Genomic DNA, 21000 nt, shown 5'->3' with positions numbered 1-21000 from the left:
TGATCCAAAAGAAGTCTCAATGATCATTACATGGTAACAATACTACAGAATTTTAGCTTTCACTTATAATACAGTTCCTGTAAAAATTATCCTTGAAGTACCAACTTAAAATATAAGAAATATCAAACTACTGCAGGTTTTTTCGATACTGGAAAAAGGGTTTCACAAAAATATGTCCATTTAACACAAGTCCTGGCAATTTTACAGTACCTAGTATGAGAAAAAAGGACAGTTCACTAGGATTTTACCTTTAAAAACAGAACAAAAAGCATGAACTATTTATATTTCTCAAGCTGATCATGACTTTTTACATCTCCACTTTCATTATATCTGGCAACAGAGCTCACACAATGTCGGAAGAAAAGTAGGTAGGAGGGAAGAAGAGGAAGGTTATAGTTGTTCCATTAATTCAACAAATATTTATTGAGTATATAAAAAAATTATTCTAGGAACTTGGGAAATGCAGCTAAACAAAACGGGCAAATAAATTTATGAAGAATTTCTGTTGCTAGTAGCAACAACTAAAATTACAGGAACGAGATCTGAGCCAGTGCACCTGGTCCCATTTACTCTTTGATAATGAACAGTTAACTCCTACCTCTCTCTTCCTTTACTACAAAACAAAGAGAAAGCAAAAACAAAACAAAAAAATCAATAACAACAAAAGAAAACTCCTCCTGAGTATTTTATCAGAAACCAGAATAATGGTTTCTGGGGTGAAAAATCCCCAAGGTGAACTGCATATGGCCAAGGATATGGACCTTTATGCTGCTGCTGCTGCTAAGTCACTTCAGTCGTGTCCGACTCTGTGCGACCTCATAGACGGCAGCCCACCAGGCTCCCCCGTCCCTGGGATTGTCCAGGCAAGAACACTGGAGTGGGTTGCCATTTCCTTCTCCAATGCATGAAAGTGAAAAGTGAAAGTGAAGTCGCTCAGTCGTGTCTGATTCTTAGCGACCCCATGGACTGCAGCCCACCAGGCTCCTCCATCCATGGGATTTTCCAGGCAAGAGTACTGGAGTGGGGTGCCATTGCCTTCTCTGGGACCTTTATGCTAGAAAGCAAATTAAACTCCCTCTCAAGCTCCCTATCACCTCCCACTCACTAATACAAAGTATGTAGTGAAAGGCAAGACCATGGGGACTGGAGTCTTGAGACAGCAACATGTTCTGAAGAGAAGGCATACTGTGCAAAGGAATCTTAGGCAGTAACGATATACTAATATGAAAAATAAGAAATAAAAATCAAGATTTGACTGTTATGACTGACAACAGCACATGTAAGAGGACATGAACCTTCAAAGAATTAAAGGAGCTACATAATTTTACCAAAGAGTACTCTATGAAGTAAGGGAAAACCTATCCCTACTTAGTATGCTACCGTCAGCTTTAATTATAATCACAGGATATATAAACTTCTATGGTGACACAGTGGATAAAAATCTGCCTGCTGATGCACGAGCAACTAAGCCCATGTGCCACAACTACTGAGAGCTGCAAACTCTAGGGCCCGCACATCACAACTTCTGAGCCCACATGCTGCAATACTGAAGCTTAAACGCCTAAAGCCTGTGCTTTGCAATGAGAAGACCACATATAGCAACAAAGAGCAGCCCCTGCTCACCGCAACTAGAGACAGTCCTTGCAAAGCAGTGAAGACCAGTGCAGCCAAAAACAAACAAAATTAATAGTACACAGTGAAGGAGCACATAAAGGGCTGCTGCTGCTGCTGCTGCTTAGTCGCTTCAGTCATGTCCAACTCTGTGCGACACCAGAGATGGCAGCCCACCAGGCTCCGCCGTCCCTGGGATTCTCCAGGCAAGAACACTGGAGTGGGTTGCCATTGCCTTCTCCAATGCATGAAAATGAAAGTGAAAGTGAAGTCGCTCAGTCGTGTCCGCCTCTTAGCGGCCCCATGGACTTCAGCCTACCAGGCTCCTCCGTCCATGGGATTTTTCAGGCAAGAGTACTGCAGTGGGGTGCCATCGCCTTCTCCGACATAAAGGGCTACCTAGACTCAATAATTTTATTTGGTAAAACCATCTTTCGTAATCAAGTCAGCCAGATTTCAGGAGACAGGATGCAATTCCATACTCAGAGGTTTACTCAGGCTTTAAAATCAATCTTTTGTTTGAATCCTCCCTTCAGGGATATTTCCATTTGACATCAAGCAGAAGCAAAAGAACCTACGAATCTGAGCAAAATGTATAGGCTAGTGGATCATGAGATTCTCTATCACCTAGTATCTTAAAACAACAACTTCCTTTTAATACCTTAAAAGCAATTGCAGTTTTAATTATAAGATTTATTTATGTCAAAAGCAAAGTATTTCTTTACTGATTCAGTAACCTAGGAGCTATTTTTCTTTTAATATCCTGTAACTCAGACTGTACCAGTAAGTATACTTTATTGGTCAAAAAAAAAATTAATACAATATTTAAATAAAAATGTATGCCCAAGAAAAAAAATTAAAATAATGCCATGTATTATTTCTTATTCTGAGTTAGGTCATGCTTCTGTTAAATTTATGAGAATTGAGAAAGTTTACAACTGGATGTACCCTAATAACAATTTTAGGATGTTTCAAAAGTCTAATGAATTCTCATATTATAATTCTGACATTTTAACACCATATACATATATTGTGAGCTCAAACTCTGGTGGGGACAAAGGCAATTTCTATGGTCAAAGAATTTATAGTCATTAAACAAGAACAACTTTGCTTCCTTACAAGAATCAGAGTTGTAAGAAAAATTTTCAAGTGCTATAGGCAACTTCACATGGAATAATCCTAAGTAGCATTTATTCTACACTTGTCAAATACAGAAATATTTACAACCAAGTTTGAACTTAATTTGTTAGACCCCAAATTAATTTACATACCTGTACTGTTGAATATTTGAAAAAATTTTCCATTTGATACCGCCTAAGGGTTTCATTTAGTCTTTGGTCTGAAACAAAAAGAAAAACCAATTTGTAATGTTCAACTTTGAAAGACAGAAATAAAGTAGATATTATTTGATATATCCAATGCAAAACTGTTAGTCTCCAATGCTGTTCAAAATAAATCATTCTGAAGACATCATTTTAGAATTTAGATTGTCTATACACCTAAGTCAAATAATTACTGCTGCTCCTGCTAAGTCACGTCAGTCATGTCTGACTCTGTGTGACCCCATAGACAGCCTCCCACCAGGCTCCCCCATTCCTGGGATTCTTCAGGCAAGAATACTGGAGTGGGTTGCCATTTCCTTCTCCAGTGCATGAAAGTGAAAAGTGAAAGTGAAGTCGCTCAGTCATGTCCAACTCTTAGCAACCCTATGGACTGTAGCCTACCAGGCTACATGGGATTTCCCAGGCAAGAGTATTGGAGTGGGCTGCCATTGCCTTCTCCCAAATAATTACTACCAATGGGAAAAAGAACAGTTAAAAGAACAAATTTTTCTGATTCTGAAAGTTTTAATTCTCAGTCTCTCTGGGCTTCTCTTCAGATTCTTAGAAGTCAAGAAAAAGTACCTTCCACATTTATTTTTTTATTCCTGCTACTAGATGTGAAAAGAGTTGGAGAATAAGGCTAAACTATACTTCTTTAGAAGTTAAAAACTGCTGAAATTCTCTTTCAGGACAAACCTCCACACAGAGGAGAAACTCTAAGACTAAGCATTCAAATTAAAAAGGAATAGGCAAGACACAATGGAAAAGAAGGTCCAGAAGAGCCAAAGACTCTCAGAAACTACAAGATAATATTTCCATTTGAAGCAAGAAAAACAATACAATAGAACATGCATGCATGCGTGCTCAGTCACTCAGTCATATCCAACCCTTTGTGACCCCACAGACTTAGCCTACCAGGCCTCACTATCCATGGGATTATCCAGGCAAGAATACTGGAGTGGGCTGCCATTTACTCCTCCAGGGGATCATCCCAGCCCAGGAATTGAACGTGCATATCCCCTCATCTCCAGGACTGGAAGGAGGATTCTTTACCACTAGCCACCTAAGAAGCCCCAATAGAACATGTGTGCATATGTGCGCTCTCTCAGTCATGTCTGACTCTTTGCAACTCCATGGACTGTACAGCCCACCAGGCTCCTCTGCCCATGGAATTTTCCATACAAAAATATTGGAGTAGGTTGCCATTTCCTCCTCCTTCCTTACTAGTGGATCGAACCTAGCTCTCTTGCATCTCCTGCATTGGCAGGCTGATTCTTTACCACTGTGCTATGTGGGAAGCCCCACAATAGAACACAGCACCCAACAAATATACAAAACTCATTCTTTCAAGATCACATGGAACATTTAAAACTGATAATTTGCTGACAAAAGAGTAAGTCTCTTGAGTTTTTGAATATTTAGATGGGATTTATCCCAAGGATTTTTCAATATCCATAAATATCAAATGTGATATACCACATTAACAAATTGAAGAATAAAAACCATATGATCAACACAATAGATGTAGAAAAACATTTCAACAGAATTCAACATCCATTTACGATAAAAAATCCTCAGAAACCAGCCATACAGGAAACATACCTCAACCCAATCAAGGTCATACATGGCAAACCCATGGCTAACATCACATTCAACAATGAAAACCTTACAGTACTTCCTCTAAGATCAGGAACTCTTGCCACTTTTATTCAACATAGTTTTGGAAGTCCTGGCCACAGCAATCAGAGAAGAAAAGGAAATAACAGGAATCCAAACTGGAAAAGTAGTAAAACTGTCACTGTTTGTAAACGACATGATACTATATATAGAAAATTCTAATGATGCTACCAGAAAACTACCAGGATTTATCGATGAATTTGGTAAAGTTGCCAGATATAAAAGTAATATAGAGAAATCTGTTATATTTCTAGACACTAAAAATGAAGTATCAGAAAAAGAAATTAAGGAAACAATCCCATTTACATTAGGAAGCAGAGATCAAATTGCCAACATCCACTGGATCATCAAAAAAGCAAGAGACTTCTAGAAAAATATCTACTTCTGCTTCATTGACTATGCCAAAGCCTTTGATTGTGTGGACCACAACAAGCTCTGGAAAATTCTTAAAGAGATGGGAATACCAGACCATCTGACCTACCTCCTGAGAAATCTGTATGCGGGTCAGGAAGCACCAGTTAGAGCTGGACATGAAACAACAGACTGGTTTCAAATATGGAAAGGAGTACGTCAAGGCTGTATATTGTCACCCTGCTTATTTAACTTATATGCAGAGTACATCATGAGAAATGTTGGGCTGGATGAAGCACAAGCTGGAATCAAGATTGCCAGGAGAAATATCAATAACCTCAGATATGCAGATGACACCACCCTTAAGGCAGAAAGTGAAGAACTAAAGAGCCTCTTGATGCAAGTGAAAGAGGAGAGTGAAAAAGCTGGCTTAAAAAGCAACATTCAGAAAACTAAGATCATGGCATCCAGTCCCATCACTTCACAGCAAATAGATGGGTAAACAGTGGAAACAGTGACTGACTTTATTTTTCTGGGCTCCAAAATCACTGCAGATGGTGACTGCCACCATGAAATTAAGACACTTGCTCCTGGGAAGAAAAGTTATAACCAACTTGGACGGCATATTAAAAAGCAGAGACATTACTTTGCCAACAAAGGTCTGTCTAGTCAAAGTTATGGTTTTTCCAGTAGTCATGTATAGATGTGATAGTTGGACTATAAAGAAAGCTGAGGGTCGAAGAATTGATGTTTTTGAACTGTGGTGTTGGAGAAGACTCTAGAGAGTCCCTTGGAGTGCAAGGAGATCCAACCAGTCCATCCTAAAGGAAATAAGTCCCGAATATTCATTGGAAGGACTGAAGCTGAAGCTGAAACTCCAATACTTTGGCCACCTGATGCAAAAAACTGACTCATGGGAAAAAACCCTGATGCTGGGAGGGATTGGGGGCAGGAGGAAAAGGGGACGACAGAGGATGAGATGGTTGGATGGGATCACTGACTTAATGGACATGAGTTTGAGTAAACTCCGGAAGTTGGAGATGGACAGGGAGGCCTGGTGTGCTGTGGTCCATGGGGTCACAAAGAGTTGTACATGACTGAGCAACTGAACTGAACTACTGACCATTATATCAAAATAAAATAGGAATAAAGAAAAAAACCTGTATCCTAAAAACTATATGATACTGAGGAAAGAAACTTAAGACATGAATATATAAAAAGATATACTATGAAGCTGAATTGGAAGAGTCAATATTGTTAAAAATCACCATACTACTCAAGACAATCTACAGATTCAATGCAATCCCTGTCAAAATGTCAATGGCATTTTTCATAGGCCTAGACCAAATAATTGTAAAATTTGCATGGAAACACAAAAGATTCTGACTAGCCGAAACAATCTCGACAAAGAAGACAGAGGTAAGGAATCATGATCCCCGACTTCAGACTATACTACAAAGTTACAGTAATCAAAACAATATTGTACTACACAAAAGCAGACAACACAGATCAATGCAACAGGATAGAGAGCCCAGAAATAAACTCATACTCTTATGTTCAATTAACCTGTGACAAAGGAGGTAAGACTACACCATAGAGAAAAGACAGTTGCTTCAATAAATGGTGCTGGGAAAACTGGACAGCTTACATGTAAAAGAACAAAATTAGAACATCTCTTGACACCATATACAAAAACAGACTCAAAACAGATTAAAGACCTAAATATAAGACTGGAAGCCATAAAACTTCTAAAGGAGAACAAAGTCAGAACACACTTGACATAAATTGAAGCAATATTGTTTTGGATATGTCTGCTAAGGCAAAGGAAATAAAACCAAAAATAAACTAATGAGACCTTACTGAACTTTAAAGCTTTTGCCCAGCAAGGGCAAAAATGAAAAGACAATCTACAAGGTGGGAGATAATATTTACAAATCATATGACGATTAAGGGATTGATATCCAACATGCATAAACAGCTCAAACAACTCAACATCAAGAAACAAATAACGTGATTAAAAAGTGGGCATAAATAACAAACACATTTTTTCCAAAGAGGAAATGTAGATGGCCAATAGGCACATAGAAAGATGCTCAACATCACTAATTATCAGGGATTGCAAACCAAAACCACACTGAGATCACCTCACACCTGTCAGAATGATTATCATCAAAAAGAACGCAGATAACAAATGCTGATGAGTATGTGGAGAAAAGGAAACCCTCTTACCCTGTTGGTGAGAATGTTAAATTGTTCCAGTCATTGTAAAAAGAAAAAAAAAAAAAAAACAGTATAAATAAAGGCTTCTCAAAAAACTAAAAATAGAACTACTGTGTGACCCAGCAATTCCACTCCTGGGTGCATATCCATAAAAAACAAAAACACTAATTTGAAAACATACATGCACCCCAATATTCATAACATGCATTATTTGCAATTGCCAAGATATATAGAAACAACCTAAGTGCCTATTAATGGATGAATAGATAAAGATGGAATACAACTCCGCCATAAAAAGAGGGCAATTTTGTCATTTGCAGCAATATGGACGGAACTGGAGATCATTATGCTAAGTGAAATAAGTCAGAAGACAATTGTTGTATGATATCACCTACATGTGGAATCTAAAACATACAACAAGTGAGTGAATATAATCTAAAAGAAGCAGACTTACAGATATAGAGAACAAATTTGTGGTTACCAGCGAGAAGAGGGGGAGGCTAGACTGAGGTAGGGGAGTAAGAGGTACAGCGCCTTAGGTACAAAAAACTACAAGAATATATTGTATAATATGGAGAATATAGTCAAAACTTTATAAACAGAATATAACCTTTAACAATTGCAAATCACTATAATGTACACTCATAACTTATATAATATTGTGCAGCAAGTAGACTTCAGTTAAAAAAAGAAGAAAAACTAAAACTTCAAATAAGAGTAAATCTTAACTTTCAAAAGACTTAAACTGAAGAGAATATACCACCCTAAAATACATCTCTTTGGCATAAGAAGTATTTTAGGCTGATAATTCTTAAGAAACAGAATAGGAAAAGCTTTGAAAACTTGAGTAGAAGTTACCCTTTTGTTAAAGATATTTACATTTATGAGGAAAAATTCCATTTGTAAGCACGTCCCCCTCTTTATACCAGAGAGAGAAAGTGTTAGTCACTCAGTCACGTCCGACTCTTTGTGACCCTATGGACTGCAGCTTGACAGGCTCTTTACTGTCCGTGGAATTCTCCAGGCAAGAATACTGGAGTGGGCAGACATTTCCGTCTTCAGGAGATCTTCCCAACCCAGGGATCAAACCTGGTTCTCTCGCATGGCAAGTAGATGTTCGCTGTCTGAGCCAGAGGGAAGCCCTGAAAGCCTTAGTCACTCAGTTGTGTCTGACTCTTTGCGACCCTATAGACAGCAGCCTGACAGGTTCCTCTATGCATGGAATTCTCCAGGCAAGAATGCTGGCGTGAGCAGCCATTCCCTTCCCCAGGGGTGTCTTCGCTACCCAGGGATCGAATCCAGGTCTTCTCCTGCACTGTAGGCAGATTCTTTACCATCTGAGCCACTGGAGAAGCCCAAGGTAATGACTTAAATCTGTGTAACAATTTTACTCTTGTTTACTGTACTTTTCTTGGTAACTTCTTGTAACCGCTCACCGTCTTTTTCAATATCTCCTTTTGTCTTTATCTGAAAATGTTTTTTAACACTGTAGCTTTGCCATTTAAAGGAGTTTTTCTGGGTCACTGTATACATCAGTGACCCAGAAAAACAGAAAAACTCCTTTAAATGCCAAAGCTACAGTGTTAAAAAAACATTTTCAGAATGTATACAGAAGGTAAACACGTTATTAAACTTGTTTGTTTTCTCCTATTAGTCTGTCTTTTACAATAGGGGGTCACAGGCAACAATCTATAAGGGTACAGGAAACTTACTTTTGCTCCCCTGGAAAGCCAAAGAGAGTACATTACCTGATAATAGCAAAATTAGGCCAGAATCGAGAGACAAAAACTATCAGAAAAATATCCGTTATGTAAGAAATTACCTTTCAATAACCTATCGGTCTCAGGATGAATGACAGAACAAATTGAAAAGTATTCTGAACTGACTCATTGTGAAAATGCAGTTTCATTTGAAACTTCTTAGGAAAAAGCACCTGCATAGCAAAGAAAGCTATCAATAAAATGAAAAGGCAACCTACCCTCAATGAGAGAAAATAACTGCAAATCATATACCTGATAATGGGAACATATCCAAAATATACAAAGAACCTCACACAACTCAATAGCCACAAAAAAGACACAAAACTGGATTAAAAAACGGGCAGAAGATCTCAATAGACATTTTCCCAAAGCAAACAGATGGCCAACAGACATGAAAAGATATTCAACATCACTAATCATCAAGAAAATGCAAATTAAAACCACAATAAGATATCACCTCATTCCCATTAGAATGGCAATTATCAAAAAAAAAAAAAAAGAAATAACAAGTGTTGGTGAAGATGTGGAGATGTGTATTATTGGTAAAAATGTAAATATAAATTGGTACAACTATTTTGAAGGTCTGGAGGTTTTAGTTCCTCAAAAAATTAAAAACAGAACTACAGTATGATCTGGCAGTTCCATTTCTGAGTATTTATCTAAAGAAAATGAAAACAATAATTTGAAAAGATATGCACCACATGTTCACTGCGGCATTATTTACAATAGCCAAGATATGGAAACAACCTAAATTTCTATTGTTGGATAAATAAATAAATTGTGGTATACATACAATGGACTATTACTTAGCCATAAAAAAGAAAGAAGTCTTGCCATTTGTGACAATATGAATGGATCTTCAGAGTATTATGAAGTTAAATAAATAACAGAGAAAGACAAATATCACATGAAAAGAAAGAAACCAAGCTCACAGATACAGGGAACAGACTGGTGACTGTAAGAAGTGGAGGGTGGGGGTAGAGGGAGTCAGAGGAAAATAGATGGACTGGTTCTTTTATTCTTTCAATAAATTGAATGATTTTCTTTTAAAGAAAAAAGATATGAAACATTCTTGAAAGCAATGAAAAAAAATCAATTGAGATATAGTTTTTGTTAATCACCAAAAACCACAATATTAAGATGTCAATTCCTCTTAAATTGACTTAAAGACCAATACAATCGCAATAAAAAACTCAGCAGATTATTTTGTAGATATTAAACAATTGATTTAATGCAGTGTTGATTTAAACACTGCATTGAGCAGTGAAGACAATACTGATGAAGTTGATGAACTCACACTTTCTGACTTCAAGATTTTCTAGAAAGCTAAAATAATCAAGAGAGCATCATATTTTAAACAAATAAAAACAAAGATAGATGGAACAGAATAGAGCCCACTAGTATACACATGCAAACTCAGACAACTTGACCTTGGCCAAAGGAATAAAAAGCACAGTAACACAGAAAATATAGACTTTTAAGTCTTTAGTCATCATCAACAAATGAGGAAGATACAAATGGAGAACCATAAGAAAGTAAAGACACAAACTCTGCATCTTAGAAATTCATTAAAAATCCTTCATTGTCTTAAATACAAAATATGAAACTACCAAAACTATAGTGGAAAACAGAAAATCTACATGAGTTATACTTTGACAATTCATTTTCATATACAACACAAGAAGCACAACCCATGAAAGAAAAAATTGCTAATATGGACTTTATTAAATGTAAACTGCTTACTTTGTGAAGGACAATGTTTAAAGAATGGAAAGACAAACCTCTGGCTATGAGAAAACATTTTCAAAACACATAACCGGAGAACAGTTTGCATGCAAGGTACTCAAAAAACCAGGAAAAAAATCCACAATAAGAAATCAAACACTCCAAATTAAATAGGACTATGTGTAGCCATCTTTTAGAATAATATATAGAGATGGGAAATAAGCATGTATTAGTTGATCGACATTGGGGAATTACTGGAAAACAATAAGCATTGTGCATTAGGGAAAAGCAAATTAAAATACCATGATGCCCTATCCATAAAAAACATAAAAAATAAAAATATAGGTAGAAATGCAATAAGAAAAACAATATTTTGTGAAAGAAGAACAAGGGGGGAGGACTTGTTCAACCAGAGATCAAGATTTATTAAAAAGTTATTGGCATTTAGACTGTGTGATAGTTATATAAACAAAACTAACTTATGGAAGAGAATGCAGGATCCAGAAATATACCCATGTGGGTCTATTTCTCATATATATGAGCACTTCAACTGTGATCAAAGGGCACTTCAGAGTAATAAAGAGGGGAGCACAATCTTTTTGTAAGTGGTTCCAGGTCAGCTGGATATGCTTGTAGAAAAGAACAAACCATTATTCATAAAAATCAATTCTATGTGAAATGAAGACCTGGGAAGAAAAACTGTCACTGTTTGCAGATGACATTCTACGATACACAGAGAATCCTAAAGATGCCACTAGAAAACTACAAGAGCTAATCAATGAATCTGGTAAAATACAAAATCAATGCACAGAAACCTCTTGCATTCCTGTACACTAATAAATAACAAAAGATCTAAAAGAGAAGTTAAGGAAATAACCCCAATTATCACTGCAACAAAAGAATAAAATACCTAGGAATAAATCTACCTAAGGAGGTAAAAGATCTGTACTCAAAAAACTGTTAAGACACTGATGAAAGAACTCAAAGACTGATTTGAGTTGACAGAGAGATACACCATGTTCTTGGATTGGAAGACTCAATACTGTGAAAATGACTATACTACCCAAGTTCAGTTGCTCAATCTTGTCCCACTCTTTACGACCCTATGAACTGCAGCACAACAGGCTTCCCTGTCCATCACCAACTCCCAGAGCTTACTCTAATTCATGTCCATCGAGTCAGTGATGCCCTCCAATCATCTCATACTCTGTCATTTCCCTTCTCCTCCTGCCCTCAATCTTTCCCAACATCAGGGTATTTTCCGGTGAGTCAGTTCTTCACATATGACAGAAAACACTGATAACAGCATTATTCTCAATGGCCCCCAAAATGGAAACATCTGCAAGTATATATCAAAAGAATGGAAAAAAATGATAAATTTATAAACTATAATATTCTACAGTAATTAAAATGAGTATACTACATCTACATGCAAGAATATGAAGAAATCTCAAAACATAATATTAAATGAAAGATACCAAATGCAGAAGGCAACATAGTTTATGACTCTATTCACATAAATTTTAATCACAAGCAAAACAGCTTTTACAGTGTAAAATTACAGATATTATCTTTATCTTTGGGGAGCAGGAAATGGGTATAGTCACAAGTGGTCATCTGGGATGCCAGCAGTGTTCTGTTTTTTGGCCTGGGTTATGATTATATGAATTTTGAGCTTTGTAATAATCCTCTAAGCTTTATATTTATTTTCTCTATTTTTCTGCATGTCACACATAAGCAAATATATATATATATGAACATACATATTACCTATATACAAATTTATATATATATATATAATGTACACACACAAAATGTACTACACTGTTAACTTCAGATAATAGTTCCTTCCTTGAAAGCATACATAATTTAGTGGAGAAACATGACACATATGTTGGAAAAGAAAATGGCAACCCACTCCAGTATTCTTGCCTGAAGAATTCCATGGACACAGGAGTCTTGTGGGCTACAGTCCATGGAGTCACAAAGTAAGGACACAAATGAGCAGGTACACAAACAAGACATCATTCTGAGGAAAAAATAGGTAATTACGAAGTATTAATAAGTTAAACCATTTTTAACTTTTATTAAGTTTAAAAAGAATTATTCGTTTTTATTGTTATCCTCAGAATTTTTAAGAGTTACCTGACACATGGCACTAAAATTAGGGTCTGGTCTCTAGCAGTAACACAAACTACTGCTTTTTGATAAGGTTTTAAGTAAGAAAAAATACTACATCTGACATCTCAGTAAGTGAAATAGGTTAAGAAGTCAATTATGCATCAACGAGGGAAAACAATCTTCACAGACTGCTTTAAACTGGAGGAAATTTTACTGTAATGTGAATCTACCATTTCCTTCATTCAACAAGCACTTATTTCACTTCATAGTTTGCATTTTCTGGATTACTGATGAGATTGACATTTTCATATTTTTAGTACCTCATCAGGTTTTATTTTTTCTATTAGTGTGAATGTATTTTTGTTCATGAAAGACCTTTTTAAATTGTGGATGATAATCAACATTTCACTATATTTACTTTAAGTATATTCTCCCTCCCTGTGGCTGGGGCAGTCATTATATTGATGATGTTTCTTGAGATATCCAGGTTTTTACTTCTAATGCAGTCTATTCATATATATTTTCCTTTCAATCAAAAATGTTTGCTGAAGAAATCCACGATCCTGAGATCATAAAGACATCCTCTTAACTATTTTTCTGAAAGTTTAAAGAGAATGTATTCCTTCAACCAATAATTTTTTTATATGGTGTGAGAAAGATATTATTTTTTCTTTCCCATTTAGACAGCCAATTATCCTAGCACCATTTGCTCAACAGTCTATCCCTCTCCCACTGATTTGTATTTCCCATTCTTTCAGACAACAAGTGTTTGTGGATGTATGCATCTGTTTCTGTGCTAGCTGATCTATGTATTTATCTATCTACCAGTATAATAGGGGCTTCTCAGGTGGCTCAGTGGTAAACAATCCACCTGTCAATGCAGGAGACGAAAGTTTGATTCCTGGATTGGAAGATCCCCTGGAGAAGGAAATGGCAACCCACTCCAGCATTCTTGCCTGGAAAATCCCATGGACAGAGGGGCCTGGCTGTCTACAGTCCATGGGGTCGCAAAGAGTTGGATTTAATAATTGGATTTTTATAATGTCTTAATAGTTGATAAAATAAAATTTCCCACCTTGATGTTCTTTAGAACTCTTTTGGCCATTTTCAGCTCTTCTACATAGATTTTAAAAACATGTCAAATAGAGGTTTGGGATTGCACTGAATCTATCCATTAATTTGTGGGAGAGCTGACATGTTTACTATACTGAGTGCTCTAATCCATACATTTGCTTTGTTTCTTTATTAATCTAGGTCTTTTCTTACATACTTAATAATTTTCTAATGCTAACCACCCTTCCATTGCTGGGATGAATCCAATATGAAGGTGACTGTATGTGTATTATATATTTACACACACAAATGAGCTTAATAGCCATTGATGGATTCAATCTATTAATATTTTACTTAGGATTTTAGTTTCTGTGTGCATAAGTGAAACAGGCCCATAATTTTTCTTTCAAGCAAGTGTCTTTGCCAGACAGAAAAGAACATAAAACACTGGGTTCAAACTAGATTGCCTGGGTTCAAACCCCAGCCCAATTACTTACTATTTATGAGTTAACCTAGAAACTGTGGTGGCACTTATCCAGGAGGTTTTTATCTGTGGCTATTGAACAGATGGGTATGAGAACTGTAAAAGCAAGCTATGGAAAAGCTGTTATTGATTATGTGCTCCACAAAAGCAGGGGCATGGTCACATTAAGATTAATAACAAAAGAGCAGATGAATCAATGGGGAAACTATATAAAAGTGGGGAAAACTGTTACAGCCTGTATTAAAAAAAAAAGCTGCAAAAGAATTAAGGAAATGAAAGAAAATGAAGGGTTCAAAGAATACAGGTCTTGATGAGGTCAAAGAAGAGTTATAGTGGGAGCAAGGTATTTGTGTTTAAGATTAAAAAGTAGGGCAAATTGAACAGGACTTCTGCTCATGCTTAAGATAAAGTAACATAGTCCATTTTCCCACCTGACACACCAAAAACACAAAACAGTGGTTTGCCAGGTACAAGACATCAGGCAATGATAATGACAAACATAAAATAAATGAAGTGAGCACTATGATTGCCCCAGCCTAAAAACAGGAAAAGAAGTACGTCAAGGCTGTATATTGTCACCTTGCTTATTTAACTTATATGCAGAGTACATCATGAGAGACGCTGGGCTGGAGGAAGCACAAGCTGGAATCAAGACTGCCGGGAGAAATATCAATAACCTCAGATATGCAGATGACACCCTTATGGCAGAAAGTGAAGAGGAACTAAAAAGCCTCTCGATGAAAGTCAAAGAGGAGAGTGGAAAAGTTGGCTTAAGCTCAATATTCAGAAAACTAAGACCATGGCATCTGGTCCCATCACTTCATGGCAAATAGATGGGGAAAAAGTGGAAACAGTGGCAGACTTTATTTTTCTGGGCTCCAAAATCACTGCAAATGGTGACTGCAGCCATGAAATTAGAAGACGCTTACTCCTTGGAAGGAAAGTTATGACCAACCTAGATAGCATATTCAAAAGCAGAGACGTTACTTTGCCAACAAAGGTCCGTCTAGTCAAAGCTATGGTTTTTCCAGTAATCATGTATGGATGTGAGAGTTGGACTGTGAAGAAAGCTGAGTGCTGAAGAATTGATGCTTTTGAACTGTGGTGTTGGAGAAGACTCTTGAGAGTCCCTTGGACTGCAAGGAGATCCAACTAGTCCATTCTAAAGGAGATCAGTCCTGAGTGTTCATTGGAAGGACTGATGCTAAAGTTGAAACTCCAATACTTTGGCCACCTCATGTGAAGAGTTGACTCATTGGAAAAGACTTATGCTGGGAGGGATTGGGGGCAGGAGGAGAAGGGGACGGCAGAGGATGAGATGGCTGGATAGCATCACAGACTCGATGGACATGAGTTTGAGTGAACTCCGGGAGTTGATGATGGACAGGGAGGCCTGGCGTGCTGCAATTTATGGGGTCGCAAAGAGTCGGACACGACTGAGCGACTGAACTGAATGACCTGTGTGACATTTCATGCCAGAAAACAGGGAGGAAGATTGCAGGCAAAGATCAGCAGATTCCGATTTAAGGAGATGAAGCTGAGACTCAGTGCAAACCAAGTAAACTAGAATTGGCAGGACAAAGAATAGGAGAGAAAGCTGCACAGAGAACTCCATATATATGTAAGATCTGTGAAGGGTATGTCTTGTGTAAACAAAGTACTAACTTTGTATCTATTGAAGGAACTGAATTTACAGTTTAAAATCTTCCACAAGGAAAGCTCTAGGTTCAATTGTCTTCAGTAGTAAATTCTATCAAACATTTAAGGAAGAAATATCAATTCTACACAAACATCTTCCAGAAACCTGGAGAGGACAAATACTTTCTAAGTAATTCTGAGGCCAGCATATCTTGACACCAAACGAGACAAAGACATTAGGGGAAAATTTTTTTTTTTTTATAAAGCATCACAGACATGAAAATTTTAAACATACATTTAAGATAATCAATGTTAAATGATATATTAAAAAGATAATACATTATGACCAAGAAGAGTTTATTCCAAAATGGCAAGTTTAACACTTGAAAAGTAATCTATATAAATCTCGCTATTAAAAAACTAAAATTGAAAAAAAAATCTGATCATCTCAAAAAATGTAGAAAAAGCATTTGGAAAAAAATAATCCAATATTCATTCTCATTTAAAAAACTCTCAGAAAACTAGAATAGAAATTAGTATCCTCAACCTAGTAAGGACATCTATGAAAAAACTCCAGCTAGTATCATATTTAATTTTGAAAAACAGATACTTTCTTCCTAAAATCAAGAACAATACAAGGATGTCTACCTCAACCACTTTGGCTCAACACTGTACTGGAGGTTTCAGTAAGTACAATAAGGTAAGAAAATGAAATGAAAGGCATTCAAAAGTGGAAAGGAAGAAGACAGTCTATTTACAGATGAAAAGACTGTCAATGTAGAAAATCTGAAAGACTCTGTATTAAATCTGCTGCTGCTGCTGCTGCTGCTGCTGCTAAGTCTCTTCAGTCGTGTCTGACTCTGTGCGACCCCATAGATGGCAGCCCACCAGGCTCCCCTGTCCCTGGGATTCTCCAGGCAAGAACACTGGAGTGGGTTGCCATTTCCTTCTCCAATCTGCATTAAACCTACTGGAACTAATAAGTGAGTTTAGAAAGGTGACAGGGTAAAGTACACACATACAAAGTATTTCCATACACTAGAAACAATAAATCAGAAATGGAAAGTAAACAAATAATAGTTTACAATAGTATCAAAAGCAGCAATAGAGGTAAATCTGACCAAATATGTGCAAAACCTATATACTAAAAACTATAAAATATCGCTGAAAAAAATTAAAGAAGAGATATCAGTTGAGAAATATTTTTTCATTAGTCAGAGAACTCAATATCATTAAGTGAATTCTACACAAATTAATCGAGAGTCATACAATGCCTATCAAAATCCCAGCATTCTTTTTTTTTTTTTTTTTGTATAACAAGCTGATCCTAAAATGTATATAGAAGTGCAAAGGACCTATGACAGTCAAAACAACTGTGAAAAGAACAAATCTGAAAGGCCACACTGATTTAATATAGAACTGTAATAATCAAGACAGGATATTGGTTTCCAGATAGATCAATAGAACAGAACAGAAATGGATCTACAGAAATATGTTCCACTGACTTTTTAACAAAGATGCAAAGGTAATTTAACGGAGAAAGGATAGTCTTTACAATTGTGCATCCATATATAAAAAAAAGTGAACCTTGACCCTTGTCTCACACCTTGTACAAAATTTAACTCAAAATGCTTCATAGATTTGAGTATAAAAGTTCTAGAAGACTACATAGAAGAGAAGCTTTGCAGCCTTGAGTAAGGCAAAGATCTTTAGATGTGTTTGTGCACTCAGTCACTCAACTGTAACCAACTCCTTGCAACTCCATGGACCAGAGTCCACCAGGCCCCTCTGTCCAGGGAATTTTCCAGGCAAGAATACTGGAGTGGGTTGCCATTTCCTACTCCAGATGATCTTCCCTACTCCAGGGATTGAACTCACATCTCTTGCATATGCTGCTCTGGCAGGTGGATTCTTTACCACTGTGCCACCTGGGAAGCCCAGGTTTTTATATATGACACATCCATTAAAGAACAAATTGATGAGCTGAACTTCACAGAAATTAAAAACTTCTGCTCTATGAAAGACACTCTTAGGAGAATGAGAAAAAAAAAAAAAGACTCCATCCCCACTGGTGAATAAACTCTTCACTCCTTAGCTTGATATACATGTCCCTCTTTGAACAGGTCCCTAAGGACTATCAGACCCGCCTTCTTAGGTGGAGGTGGAAGAATGCTGCTGCTGCTGCTGCTGCTAAGCCGCTTCAGTCGCGTCCGACTCTGTGTGACCCCATAGACGGCAGCCCACCAGGCTCCCGTCCCTGGGATTCTCCAGGCAAGAACACTGGAGTGGGTTGCCATTTCCTTCTCCAGTGCATAAAAGTGAAAAGTGAAAGTGAAGTCGCTCAGTCGTGTCCGACTCTTAGCGACCCCACCGACTGCAGCCCACCAGCGTCCTCCATCCACGGGATTTTCCAGGTGGAAGAATGGTGTACTGCAAATATGCTGTAACAAATTAAATGAGGCTCAAAATCAATAGAAGTCAATAAAGAGAAGGTCAGAGGTAGGTGGGAGAAGGGTAAGCTTTCTGTATTTACCTGAGCTGGTGTTTAGCTAATCAACTAATCTGGTCACCCACCAATTATAACTGGCATAGGAGGTCTAAAGGGAAAAAGGGGAGATTCATAGACATCCGACACTCATTTTCATCTCTTCCTACAAACCTCGCTATTCCATGCTCCAATTTCCTGAATAAGGCGTTACTTCAAGCCTCCGAGCCTCTGCTTCTCTTGGTCCCTCTGAAAATTCCCTTCTTCCACGCACTTCTCTTCTGGCGAACTACCATTCATTTTTTAAGAAATAATTTCCCATGGCTTCTATCGTTCTCTCTGGTATTTGGACTTCAGTTTTATTTAAGAATTCTGGCTGGTGCATTCCTCTAAAACATAGTTTATGAGTGTCTCAGGAACTCTCCCACCCCAACCAAACTTCTCTCCACCAATTCTTGTCCCACACCACTCAGACGATGGTGAGCTAGTCCTCTTTATGGGCTGAAGGATATTCCCACATCAAACCTAAGAAACAATTATAATGTTATAGTGTCATATATGTCATTAATGATTTTAGATAATATAAAGTGTGCACCTAAAATGTGCTAGACACCATGCTAAGGGCTTTATTTGCATCATCTCATTTAACCTTCAAAACACCACCATGTGCTATTACACCCATTTGACAAGAAATTTGAGGCACAGAGAAGCTCAGTAACCTGCCCAAGGTCAAAAAACATACAAAAGAGACAGAGCTAACACAGAGCCTAGACAGACTGAATCCAGAGGCTGAGTTCTCAACCACTGGCCTATGGCGTTTCCAAAATGTAATGTACCATTTTCTCCCCTCCCTCCCCCATTTTCCCTGCTGCTCAAGCAAGCCAAAAACCTTAAGTTGCCCTATACCTCTTTCTTCCAAATCCTTTCATCTCCAATCTCACTATACCTACCTTAGCTCACTTCTTACCTGGATAATAACAACAATCACCTGACTGCACTTGCTGTAATGCATGTTCCTCATAACAGCCAGCTGGGTTTTTCAAATAAACCACAAACTGATCCAGTTATTCTCAATTGGATTCCTTTCAGTGATTTCTATAACCTGTGCAATGATTCCAACTCCTGAAAACACAGCAGAAAGGCCCTTTGCCATCTGGCCAAATTCTTCCCTTTCAGCTCTACTTGCCATTTCCCTGTATACATCAAATTTCATTCAAACCAACCTTCTTCAAAGTTTTTAACAAAACATTCCTAAGCCCTCCAATGTTGTAAATATTGTTCTCAACCACACAGTTCTTTATCTAGTAAATTTATATTTTACTTCAAGTTTCGGCCCAAATAGTACCTTCCTTAACCACAGTAAATTATAACCCTGTAATAGTTAATATTTGTTAGCACTATGTCAGATACTATTCTAAATCCTAGACATATTTTAAAGGCCGTTTAATCATTAGACCAACCCTGTAAGAAACCTGAGGCAAAAGAGTTGACAGTTGCTGTTACTTCAATGTATTTATAGAAATCATATACTTCCCTCCTCAAATTAAATTACTGGAGGGTAGAACAGTCCTCCTTATCTTCATAGCAGCTATGCTTGTCTAGTGCCTGGCACATAATAGAAACAGGTGGGGCTCAATAAATATCTTTTGGACGAATGGCCGGAGCTGTGCCTCCAGGTTCTAACTGCAGACTTAGAAACTCTTCCTGGCAATTAGCCCTCTAATTCCTCCAGAGCATGTGAGGAGCATAACAAACGTGCATCTAGCAGAGTCCCTCGTAGGCTTAAGTATTTTCCAAACGCTTCTGCTTAATGCATGCGTATCCTCATATATACCATCAAGCTTTTTCTGCAGCTTAACTTCTTTTAAGTTTTTACAAATTACCACGTACCCAACAGGCATTCAGATAGTATTAGTCAACGATGACGACATTAAACATTACATATGAGAATTCTCAATAAAGGAACGTGGAGCTTACTTTGATCTCGCAGAAAGTCGATTTCTGTGGCCATTTGGATGCAATTTGTTTGGAGCTTTCACTACCTTTACTTTTCTCAAAAAGACACAAAGCTCGCAATGCGGGAAAGCAAAACTAAGGCAAACCTCCGGAGGTTGTCCAGCACTCGAGCAGTGTGATCTGCATCCTACTCACGCGGCGTCAACAGCCCAGCCGCGCCTCCTTCTCCCGAGTCCCAGCACAGTCCCTCGCTCACGCGAGACACCAAATTTCAGGTTTGTTGCGGACCCGCCAAGTGAATTGTTCACGTTTACCCGAATCCCAGCCAAGTAGGACCAGGGACGCGGCTGGATATATTGGACGTCCCACGGGCCACTCGGGGTCGTGTCGGGCCACTCAGGAGAGCGCCAAGACAGCCAGCAGGCAGCCGGGCGGCGGCATCCTTGGAGGGGCAGGGAGCGACGCCTGGACGACCGAGAAGCCCGGGGCCAGCAGCGGAAGTCCACTCGGCCCGCCCTGCGACTTTGAAACCGGTGCCCCAGACCGCTCCTTGGAGACGGTGACGCCGCCTGCGTCATCACGCGGGCGTCAGCGCCT

At 38.0% G+C, this 21000-nt stretch overlaps 1 protein-coding gene across 7 annotated transcripts in view; it reads right to left on the bottom strand.

Annotated features, from left to right (window-relative positions):
• Positions 1-20929, bottom strand: part of SCLT1 (sodium channel and clathrin linker 1) — a 238407-nt gene extending 217478 nt beyond the window's left edge. For all 7 annotated transcript variants that reach the window (XR_009491020.1, XR_009491017.1, XR_009491018.1 and 4 more), the window contains exons 1-2: positions 20425-20929; positions 2883-2950 (exon numbers count right to left, since the gene is read on the bottom strand). Coding sequence is in view for 3 of the 7 variants with exons in the window: in XM_010813763.4 (XP_010812065.2) it covers positions 2883-2950; positions 20425-20458 (102 nt within the window). In the remaining 4 variants the exon portion in view is untranslated. The remainder of the gene's footprint in view (positions 1-2882; positions 2951-20424) is intronic.
• Between the last annotated feature and the right edge of the window lie 71 nt (positions 20930-21000).

Source organism: Bos taurus, chromosome 17 (assembly GCF_002263795.3).
Source record: "Bos taurus isolate L1 Dominette 01449 registration number 42190680 breed Hereford chromosome 17, ARS-UCD2.0, whole genome shotgun sequence".
NCBI lineage: Eukaryota > Metazoa > Chordata > Mammalia > Artiodactyla > Bovidae > Bos > Bos taurus.
The sequence above is the reverse complement of the archived record's forward strand: the minus strand, read 5'-3'. Positions and strand labels throughout refer to the sequence as shown.